The following is an 11748-nucleotide window of genomic DNA, read 5'->3' as shown; positions in this document are numbered from 1 at the left end:
CCAGCCAGCTTCTGTTTACAAGGAGCAGCCAATCAGAAAGCAGCAGTTTTAAAGTCACTGCAGCAAAAACAGTTTGTCTGAGACAGAGGAGACCCAGCGTGAGATGACCAAAACTTAATTATGAAGTACAGAGAATGGAAACCAGGAGAAAAGCAAACATTAAAATCTATATTTAATGAAGAACATTAGAAAGAGAAATGTCACAGTTTCCTTTGATTTTCTTAAAATGCTTATGTTTAATTTTCAAACAACATTAAAAAGTGTCTGGACCCCATTTGGCAGCATCAGTTTTACGTTCACAGTCAAACAAGTCAAAAAGTCGGACACAGAAAATCCGGCTGGTTCATTTGCAGAGCTTCTGACCTGCAGCACCAAATAATAAGCTGGTCTACAAACACGAGGAGAACCTGCGAGTCATGGACGCTCAGAGCGGCACACATCAGTATCATCTGTTTCTCAAATAGGGCGAGAGCTCCTCCTCTTCCTCTTCAGTTAGCGTGTCCGTGCTGTTGCCTTCACATCTGCTCGCAGTGCGGTCTGTGTGTGTCGGGAATACTTGAGGTGTCAGGTGATCTGATTCAGTTTGTGAGTCTGTGGCAGGTAAACCCTCCAGGCTGGACTCTTTCAAAAAGTCTGTGACGTCCTCCTCATCTTCATCGCGTGCAGCCATTGAGGCGAGGGTGACTGAGAACAGGTTGACATTGCCGGAGATGTCCCGCACCTCCTTGTCCTCTTTGGACTTCACCACCTCCTCGTCCTGACTTTGTCCCCAGACTCCACTTCGACTCCTCTCTTTCACCAAACAGAGCTGCGCTCCCTCCACCTCCGTCTCCACCTGGCCTTCGTCAGACTCTGCAGGCAGCGCCGTTACCTTCACCTTAGCAAATAACCTTGAACTTCCAGCGTCCAGTGCTGCCGTTGGCTCGCTGTTCGTTGACATGTTGCCAGACAGCTCCTCACAGCAGCAGCTCTCCCCCGAGGAGAGATCCACTGCTCTGTTCACATAGTGCATGTTGCCATCATCGTCGTCCTCTGAGACATCGTCAATGTTGGCAGAAGGTGATGTTGTGTGATTGTTATGCTCCCCGGTCTCCGAGGTAACTGAGATGGGATCTGGGACGGTGGGCTGCGGGGTCAGGACGTAGCCTTTGGTTAGAGCCGTCTACAAAGAGAAGAGAAAGAAGCTCTGAGAAGGTGGAACAGAGGCAAACTCTGCTGAAGATGTCTGAGTATCACCGAGTCACAGCTGTGTCTAAGTATGCAGGACAAACACATCAGCCAAAGCTGTTTTCTGGGGACAGTCACTGTGATCTGTTAGCTGTTTGACAACTACTCTTTCAAGGATCTAGAGATGGTCTAGAGATGCTTTTTGAGTAAAGGTTTAACTACAGCCAGCTTGAAGGCCTGTGGTACACAGCTGGTTATTAGAGATAGGTTGATCATATTTAAGACTGAAGCAAGATATACATGGAGCAGCAGGGCAAAACAGAAGTAGTTTTCAGCTCAGCTGACTCATTTGCTTAACCTTTGAAGGACTTTGGTCCTTTTGTGGAAATGCAAATCACAATATGCTGGAGGAGCTTTACGACTGTGGAGCTTCAAAGTATTTGAACTTTGTCCTCTGAGAGACGCTCATGGATGAAAATGAAGGCGATGTTCAACTTCACAGCAGAAGTAAACACATCATTATAAAATCTCTCAAACCACAGGTGTTAGAGTGTATATGAAACTGGATTTCTTACAATTAGAACTCTGGGCACAGTTTCCTTCAGTTTACAAATGACTCCCGTGTAGAAGAGGAGGAGCAGGCAGCTCGTGACGATGAAGATGGCAACCATCGGGACGCCGATGACCAAACCTAAAGTGAGGCCTGCAGACACACAGACACACATTATTCCATGCAGACGACCGTCTGAACCAGCCGAAGTACAGCGGAGGGGTGTGGTTTGTGGCTCTGCTGTGGGAGGGATGGGTGGAGCAGGTGGCTGGGGGAGGAGTCCCACTGGCGAGAGGGGCAGCCCTGGCATGTGTTAGTAATTACTCCCTCTGCATATTTACACAGATAAGGAGGCAGATGAATTGTGGCAGCTCATTATGCTCTGATTCAGCAACAACGCCCGCCTTACCGGCTGCACATCAGCTCACCTCTCTGCTGGTCCACCGCTGTGGTGAAGGTGCACTTCCAGGCAGACGGCTCATGCTTGTTTAGTTTTCTGGTGTTGAGCTTCACCTGTATGCAGTACTCCGCCCCTTTCTTTAAGTTTTCAAGGGTCAAACTTTTTTTTTCTGTTTCCAGCGTCTGCAAGTCAAAGAAGGAGGAAACGTGTCATTAAAATCACATCTGGGATTTGTCCACGACCCACTGCTGTGATCCTCAGCATCGTTTTCTCCTCTGACCTCTACGCGGCCATGAAGACACCTTTGGAGGCCTGACCAGGTGTACAACACCTGCTCTGACAGGTGACTCTCAAAGTCAAAGTCTCCTCATGTCAATCAACCTGACACCTGCTTTTAGGCAGAAGCCTGCTGTGATTGGCTGCATTTCCATTTTTATATCGTATATGTACTGTATGTGTTTTACAGCCGCGCCTGGACACCAGTCAGCGACCCCTGGCTCAGGGACAGGATGGCAAGAGGTTGCTGACCGGCCTGTAGGCCCATGTGACTGAAGCCTCAAACAGGTTTAAAGGAACTCTAGAATGAAGACTTTCACCAGCTGAGGTCTAAATCTATCCTATCGGGCAGTGGCTGAAGCAAAAACTCGGGTGTGGGAGGAGTTCGGAGAGGCCATGGAAAAAGACTTTCGGACTGCCTCGAAGACATTCTGGCAAACCGTCAGGCATCAGGCGTCTCTACCTGCACTGTGCATAGTGCTGGCGGAGCGCTGCTGACGTCGACTGAGAAAATTGTCAGGCGGTGGAAGGAATACTTCGAGGACCTCCTTAATCCCACTGACACGTCTTCCGAGGAGGAAGCAGAGTCTGGGGATGAGGGGAATGACCCGCCAATTTCCGGAGGCGAGGTCACTGAGGCAGTTAAACAACTCCTTGGTGGCAGAGCCCCTGGTGTTGAGGATCAGCACCTCCAAATCTGAGGCCATGGTTCTCAGCCGGAAAAGGGTGGAGTGCCCACTCCAGGTCGGGGATGAGTTCCTGCCCCAAGTGGAGGAGTTCAAGTATCTCGGGGTCTTGTTCGCGAGTGATGGGAGAAGGGAGCCGGAGATCCACAGACGGATTGGTGCGGCGGCTACAGTAATGCGGACGCTGCACCGGTCCGTCGTGGTGAAGAGGGAGCTGAGTGTAAAAGTGAAGCTCTCAATTTACCGGTCGATCTACGTCCCTGCCCTCACCTATGGCCACGAGCTGTGGGTAGTGATACGGATACAAGCGGCGGATACAAGCGGCAGAAATGAGCTTCCTCCGAAGGGTGGCTGGCCTCTCCCTTAGAGATAGGGTGAGAAGTTCGGCCATCCGGGAGGGGCTCAGAGTAGAGCCGCTGCTGCTCCACATCGAAAGGAGCCAGCTGAGGTGGTTCAGGCATCTGACAAGGATGCCTCCTGGGCGCCTCCCGGGGTTGGTGTTCTGGGCATGTCCCACCGGGAGGAGGCCCCGGGGCAGACCCAGGACACGCTGGAGAGATTATATCTCTCGGCTGGCCTGGGAACGCCTTGGTGTTCCCCCGGATAAGCTGGAGGGGGTGGCTGGGGAGAGGGAGGTCTGGGCTTCTCTGCTTAGGCTGCTGCCCCTGCGACCCGGCCTCGGATAAAGCGGATGAAGATGGATGGAGGTCTAAATCTGCACATTGATGTTGGGATGAAATGGATGTCTTACCCTGATTTCTCCATCGGTTCCGATCCGAAATGAGACTCTGAAACTGGCTCCGTAATATTGCTGGATACTGGGAAAGTTTGGCAGGTCATCAGTCCAAGGCAGTGAAATGTTGATCTGGATGTAGTTTTCATATCCGACCAGTGAGACCTCTGGAGGACCTAATTTAGCTTGTAAACAGAAGAAAACACACGGTCACCTTTTGGTAAAGATTCAACCAGTCCAGAGATTTTAGTTCAATCAAAGCCTGATGCATCTGGATTATTAGAGAGTAACTGAGTCTGTAAAGTTACTGTGTGTACCTGCAAAGTACCAGATGAGTCACAGACACACTGAACCAAACCCAGCTGACATCTTTGAATACAAACTAATCTCACTAACACTGTGGGACACACTTAAATCCAAATGCACCAGTGTGAAACCCAGAAGACGCTCATGCTGACGTACTTTCTTTGTAAGGGACAAAATCTGTTATTCCGGACTCTGGAGACCAGGTTTGGTTGAAGAACGCTTTGACGTGCAGGTAATACTGGGACTCCCACTCTGGTAGCATCAGCGGCATTGATGTTCCAGATGTTAGGTTGCATTGGGGCTGCGTTGGTATGTTGCATTGCTGTTCCCACTCATTCCATTCCTCACTGAACAACGACAAACAGAACATTTTAGATCAGAAGGACAAAAACAGTAAAAGAAACATTTGCTTTGTGTGACGACTGTTTGCTCAAACAGCGACGATGAGCTGTTCATGTCTCGAATCCAGCTGGTCCTGGATTCAAACGAAAGCTGATTTCTGATTGGACGTTTACTGTCAGGTTACCATTCATGAATAAGAGAGGAGTTTAGATGTTAATTAAAAAGCTCAGAAGTCTGCTGCTTTGCTCAGACGCAGCTTTTCAAACCTAAGCCGTGCTGTCGAGGCTGTGACCTTTAACCTGCTGAGGCCTGTAGACGTGTTTCCAGATAAAAGATGATGCATTCAGGGTGCTTAAGACGGGAATATGACACAACGCCAATATTTCAGAGCTAAAACAGGACAAGTGAACGCACCACGTGTCACAGGTTTTATTCCCTCTGACAGCTCGTTCAGATCCTGATGGAAACCCATCTGAGGCCTGAAGCTGGCTCACCTGAGGCCAGCACGCCGGCTCTGAAGACTCAGTGAAACCTGAAAATCATTTCTAAGACATGCAGGAAGGCGGCCGGATGCTGCTGCGTTTTAGCTGTAAGACAATAAAGACTCGTTGGACCCACAGGCTGTGGTTTGGTGACGAGGACGCTGTATGAGGAAGATCAGTTTCTGAACTAGCTGAAAAACACGAAGCCACGAGCAGTTTCAGTGTATTCGTGTTAAACCTTGCAAACGTAAAGCGAACCCTCACGATGAGTGCTGAAACTGAAACGGCGTCAGAGCCATCCCAGCTGCTCTCTGTGAACAAACCACCCAGGAGAGACAAAGCACCCCGCCCAGGCAGATATTCCACCAACGAAGAAGAAGGAGCCAGTGAAGCTGACTGAAAACGTGAGCAGATTAAAGGTCGCGGTTCACCAGCAGGAGATCATCACCACAGCAACGCGGCCCAAACAATCAAAGTCAAACATTGTACAAAAACGTGAAAAATGACGGAAATGCAACAGATTTGGTGATCGGTACAAATGTTAGAAGATTCATTTAAATATGAAGGACGTGTACAAACGTGGGGCAGTCTCCATGGTTACATATCAGCTGATGGTTTCCTACAAACATGTTCAGAGATATCAGCTGTGAGAACTCCCACTGTCAGTGTGTGAGTCGTCCCTGCACACACACTAATATCTGTTATTGATAATATTAGAATGTTAAAGGTGAGCTCTGTGTCAGACACGTCGCCCCTCGGATTACTCAGTACCCTTAAAGTAGCTCTCAGGGCAAAAAGGTTGGTGACCCTGGTCTGAAGAGGTCCCCACAAACCTCAGCACGCTGCTCTGCTTTCACTTCCCGTTTCATCTCCACGCACTCCAAAATAACCACGATCTGTGTGCTAGAACATCTTTGTGTGTGTGTGCGGGTAAATGGAAAACAGCTGTAAGCTGCGTTCAAGCTCTCGAGGCTGTGTGCGTCTGTTATCAGGGGTTTCCTCCACGCCTGAGAGGAGCGCTCCCTGAAGCCTGGACCAGCTGATCTCTGTGCAGCAGTTACTCAGAGACGGCGGCTCATCGTCCCACAGAGCACGCCGTGCACGCCATCACAGGCAGCAGGAAGGGCTGCTTCATGTTTACCACACATCATAAACCTGCATGGAGGTCACGCCCCCACTCACACACCTGATCCTCCATCGTCTCACGATCACAGCACACTTTGTCTTTTTATTTACGCGTACGAACGAGCTGCTTATGTTTCCCATGTCACGACGAGTTTGGCTCGAATGTTTCTGATGTCGTCACACGTGGACACGACACCGGGTCTAAAGACCAGAACGTCTGTCTCCATGAAATCTGTTCAAAAATGAAGCTGTTTCCTTTTATTTTATAAAATATGAACAAAAAAACTTGTAACTAACTAACTTTGTATAGCTGCATAATTACAATATAATTAAAAATGAAATAATTCTATTGTTTCATTTCTTTCTTTGATCTGAAGAAAAGTGCAGACAAACTTGTGTGAGTTACAAAATAAAACAGGAAATCTATTTTTGAATCGTTCTTTTGGTAAAACAGTAGAAGCAACAGTGGAATTTCCCAGCAGGCTACGGGGGGACTTTTACCCTCCTTTAGAAAAAATATCGTGTTCTGAACTTCGACAGGAAGCATCTGACAAAAACACGCAGCTGATGCAACACTTTTATTTACAGGTGTTTAATCCTGTCCTTTATCTCAGGTGTGTGTGTGTGTGTGTGTGTGTGTGTGTGTGTGTGTGTGTGTGTGTGTGTGTGTGTGTTAATAAAAGCCTGGAGTCACAGCTGAGCTTTAACTTGATCCTTCAAGCGTCTGAACTTTGTGTTTCTACATCACCCACAGAGCTCAGAGGCTTTTTGGGGTTTGATGTGAGCACCATCGTCTTCATGTTACCAGGCTGAGAGTGACAGGACGTGAGGACAGACGGCGGACAAATTACCTCACAAAGACCCCGTACTCTGTCCCAGGGGGCGTGTTGTCGCCGGGCTTCCACCAGAGGACGTGGCGGAAGTTCAGCGAGTCGACAGAAAGGTTAACAGGTGCGGGAGGCGGATGAGCGAGCTCTGCGCGAGGAAGAAAAGGGAAAATATGTGAGGCAATCTGATGAGTCACGAGGATCCAAAGTATACCTGACAGGTATCAGCCTGTGTGTGGGTGGGGCAGGACGGTATTTGAACACCTGACTGCTTTTACATGACTCACCTGAGTGCAGCAGCAAGCTGAGGCAGAGCAGCAGAGGCAGACAGGCCATCGTCACAGGTGGGCAGGATTCATCGTCACGTCGGCAAACGCGCTGAGAGCCAGGAAGCACCACGCGGTCCAGCTGCAGCGAAACATCATCTACATTTACATCTCATCGACGAGACGATTGTAATGTTTCGGATTGTTTCAGTTCGAGAAAAGATTTTCAGTCAATTAAACATAAACTCAGTTAGTTGCCCAACTGCAGCCGCTTCATCCTGAAGACAGAAAACCCCCACCATCAGACAGCGGTGAGGAAAACCCCTTTTCACAGGAAGAGAGCAGGGAAACAGGATGAAACACTAAAAAGACAACATTTAGCGACGCACTGCAAACGGCGAGAGAGGGGAGAGGACGCGCTCAGAGCATCACGGGAAGTCCCCGAGCCGGGAGAGCCCAGAGCGGCGCGAGGAAGGACGCTCCACCCGCCGAAGGTCACAGAAACAGCAGCTCCAATAATCAATAATCTATAATCAATGCTGTGAGAGCAGCTTCTCTCAGGCCTGCAGGAAACAAAAGTTGTCTCTCAGACTTGTGGGCAACATCGTCAACATGTTGCATCAAGCATGAATGATGACATCACAGCAAGCCTGGCACCTTCTCTCCTCTTCCTCCTCTTCCTCCTCTGCCGCTGAGCCCAGCCCTGCTGCCTCAGCACTCTCACATCCTCCCACGTGCATCACTTCTACCACATTATTAGAAACCAGAGTTAAAGCTTGAAGGTGAACTTTTGACTCAGTGTTCACCAGACGGGAGCTGCAGAAAAAACTGACGTTCTTTTACAAAAACAGGAGCCGTGCAGACTGACTGGAAACACGCTCAGGACCCCGAGTCTGGTCCAGAGGCTGGGAGCCTCAGCACCGCTGTGAAAGTCTCCCAGTTCCTGTTTTCAGTGAAGACATCACGATGAGGACGGTTCATGAGCGTGAAACACCAGGACATCAAAGGTTTACTGTATGGTGTTTGAAAAACCACACGTGAAAAACACACAACACAGTCAACAACAATAACAGTGACAATAGCGATAATCCATCACTTCTGGTGATCCTTGTCAGGGTCACAGGGGGCTGGAGCCTCCCAGTTACCCTGCACGCTGCACTGGTCGCCAGTCTGACACAGACCAGACTGGCGACAGACACGGGGAGAACACGCAAACTCCACGCAGAAAGACCCGACAACAGCGCTAATCACCGCGCCACCGTGCTGCTAAACAACAACAGCAACAACAACAACAACAACAATAATAACTGGACAGTCTCGTGCACTTAAGTCACATTACAGAAGCTTTAGTCAGCGTGGTGTTTGTCAGAGTGACAGATCGTGATATGATAATCTGAGCCCACGGTGAAACCTGTCCACTCTCCCACGTTTAAAACAATAAAAGGCAAAATCAGATTAGTTTAATGAGCGCTTTGTTCAGAGGAACACAACACACAGTCTCAGTGACCACGGACACCCACGGACACCCACGTCCACTCTGACTGACTTTCTGATCAGTCAGTTATCCCTATTATCATTATTATCATTATTATCATTGTTGTTGTTATTACTTCACGCGGCTGGTCGGTGTCAGCTCCACAGTCTGGCCCCTGCTGGTGTGTACTAGTCGGTAGTTAAACACCATAAACCGGCCCCGGAGTGCCCGCAGGTCACTGCTCCCTGCGGAACCGACACAGCCACACACGGACAGCGGTGTCGTGGACATGTTCGGCCGGCCTCGGTGGCCCTCTGCCCGGTCACTCACCTCCTGTCTGCCCGGAGCGGAGCTTCCACAGCCTCGGAGAAAGACGAGCAGCTCCCAGAAACTCTCCTTACACTGTGACGCAGACGGGCTCCTCTCAGCTCTCCACGTCAAACCTACCACCGCTTCCTGCCACGCCCTTCAAAGTAAAAGCCTCCCGCACCGACACAGTTCTACACTGGTCTCGGTGGACTTTTTTTTCTTAAGCTGGATCTAGTTGTCTGTATCTTAATAATATGTTATTAAATTACTGTAATGTGATCGGGATGAACTGTGGACCTGTCACAGTAGGAACTGAGTGGTTAACATCATGCGTGGGCGTGTCGGAGTGCCAGGGTAGAATTTTTCCCGTACGTCGGGAGCGCGCACTGATGAGTGTTTGTGGGTTACAGGAGAAAATGATGCATTAAAAGTTCTCACGCGGCGCATCATTTCCACACTGTGGCTCATATTTATTTGTATCCTGTAACTTTACTGTTTAAAGAGCCAACGCCGCTAATATTTCAGCAGTAATACGTCTTTATAAGAAGTGTTTGTGAACTAAATCTAAAAATGACAGATAGTGTTCATCCGTGATTTGGACAGCCCTGTACGCGCTCCTGACGCAGGGGAAACAAATTGTCTGGGGATACCAACCCTGGCACCACACCGGCGATCCAGCTGGATGGAAAGGGTGTTATGTTCGGGGGTGAGGAGGGGAGGATGGGTGCCGTGTTTAGGTCGGGACTCCAGACCTCGCCGGATCAGCTGCTGTCTCTGAGATCCCGTCGCGCATGCATATAAAGGATGCTTGTTCAGGGGAAAGGTTGGGGGGTGTTTTAATGTCGGGGAAGCTGGGAGGAGGTGGCTGGGAGGTGTAGTCGCAGTTGGGGTTGTCAGTGTGCACTGTCGGTAATTTGCAGTGGGTGGATCCTGTGCTGTGGTTTATACTGGCGTGGACAGATGCGGCCTCGCTCGGGTAAAAAAAAAAATCGTAGATCTTTTACTGAAGTTCAAGAACTTTTCCGGTAAAACAGAAGATTCCGTAGAATTTCTCTACTATTTACGGACATTCCTTCAACTCTAAAACGGAAAATTCCGTTTGTTCACAATAAAATTTCTATGAATAGAAAAACTGAAAGTCGTGTTTTCACTGTAACTCATTAAATGTATTTCTTTATATCTTTACACTTCGATACAGTTACAACCTATTACACCATCTGCTCAAAAATTCATAAATTAAAACTTCATGAACAAAATAACTGACAGACATCAAAATGTGAAGATTTGTATTTCCCTTGAAGTCACTTTGTCCTCATGTAAACGCGTTCATGCACATTCAAGTGTTTTCTTCCTACAGGACACCTGACCAACAAACATGTAATAGTATTTGTACAGTAACAGTATCCAGAGTACTTTAGGTTCGAATCACTGCTGCGGTTGTTTTGGCTCAGCCAAACAGGTGTGGTTCACATCCATGTGTGTCCACTCATGAGAAGGACACACATGTAGTCCTGCATTCACTTCATCAATGAATCCGAGTGAACGTTTGTCCTGCATTAACTCTGTGGGGTCTTCACCTTACAGTAACACGTGTGTTTGTTCACTGATATGAATAAAAGTGAACTACAGGTGTTCCTGAAACGTGTCTTTATTAGAACAGGACGGATGGATGAGCACAGCCCTCTCAGCACAGGGCTGACACCCCTTTGCCCCTTATAATAAATACAACACAAATATATTAGGACAGGTTACTAAACCAGGCTTACAGGTAAAAGGACATTTACTGAGTGGATCGTGTCAGCTCTTGCTTTTCAAGGACAGCGAGCAGCAAAGTACAGTTAGCAGTGTTTGTTCTGTTGAAGACTTTAAACTGTAAACAGCAGCGCAGTGAACAAGGATCTGTGTCCACGAATGTGTCCTCTACTCATTTAAGCCAGACGGTGACTGCTGTCCTCCTCTGTGCTCTGAAACATGTTAAACATGGATCCCAGTGAATGGAGGAAATGAATGTGTTCATCAGATATTAATAAGAACAGTGTCTCCCTGTTTGTTTTCTCTCGGTTTGTTGGTGATAATAATGATTTTTAGTAAAAATCATTAAAAATCTGTTTTCCTGTGAAAGGACTCGATGTGCTTTTAGAAAACAAAGTTTTATTGGATTTTATTTTTTCATTAAATAAATAGATAATAAAACGAAAAAGAAAACAGAAGGTTTTGTATTTATAATTGTATAAATACTTAAATATATTCAGACTTTGTGATTTATCGTGTTGTCACTTTTCTTCCTTTCACCCGCCTGTGTGAAAACAAAGCCCTGGGCTCCCTCTGCTGGTTCCTTAGTTGAGGACAGGCGGCAGAAAGCGCAGGAGGACCCAGTGCTCTTACGTTGAAGTTCTTCCGCTTCCTGTCTCGCTGCGATTGCGCTTCCCAAACGTCACTTGGTGGTTTCCAGGCTGCTGTTCGGGGGGCCGCCGCTGGGGGGCGCTGTGGGAGTTTATTAGTTAGTTTTTTAAACGCTTTTATTTCTCTGAACTCTGAGAAGCTGCAGAGCTGTGAGGAAATGTCTCAGCGACTCGCTTTAATAAAGTTTTTAGAATCAAAGCCTGTTGGTCTGACTGTGACTGTTGTTTATTACTGTTGGTGTGAAGTGCAGGCACGAAGCTGTAACAAAGTCAACATCACAACACTTTTTCAAACTTTATTGTCAGACTACACAAAGCTTCCACATGATGACGTATTTATGACATTCACTCCAAATTATATACAAATCAAAGGTGCCGAGCCGTTTCCAAATACACAACCTGC

At 47.9% G+C, this 11748-nt stretch overlaps 1 protein-coding gene across 1 annotated transcript; it reads right to left on the bottom strand.

Moving 5' to 3' along the window:
- Nucleotides 1–154: 154 nt before the first annotated feature.
- Nucleotides 155–7291, bottom strand: LOC146370140 (uncharacterized). Its single transcript, XM_084954618.1, has 7 exons — nt 7182–7291; nt 6919–7042; nt 4275–4465; nt 3831–3997; nt 2146–2299; nt 1743–1870; nt 155–1162 (listed from the first exon to the last, which is right to left on the bottom strand). The coding sequence occupies exons 1-7, from the start codon at nt 7228–7230 to the stop codon at nt 446–448; spliced, it is 1530 nt and encodes a 509-aa protein (XP_084810744.1). The 5' UTR covers nt 7231–7291; the 3' UTR covers nt 155–445.
- Between the last annotated feature and the right edge of the window lie 4457 nt (nt 7292–11748).

The sequence above is a fragment of the Perissodus microlepis genome, chromosome 16 (assembly GCF_051167445.1).
Source record: "Perissodus microlepis isolate ML-2025 ecotype Zambia chromosome 16, ASM5116744v1, whole genome shotgun sequence".
NCBI classification, from domain to species: domain Eukaryota; kingdom Metazoa; phylum Chordata; class Actinopteri; order Cichliformes; family Cichlidae; genus Perissodus; species Perissodus microlepis.
Note: the sequence above shows the minus strand (reverse complement) of the source record. Positions and strands in the feature narration are given on the sequence as shown.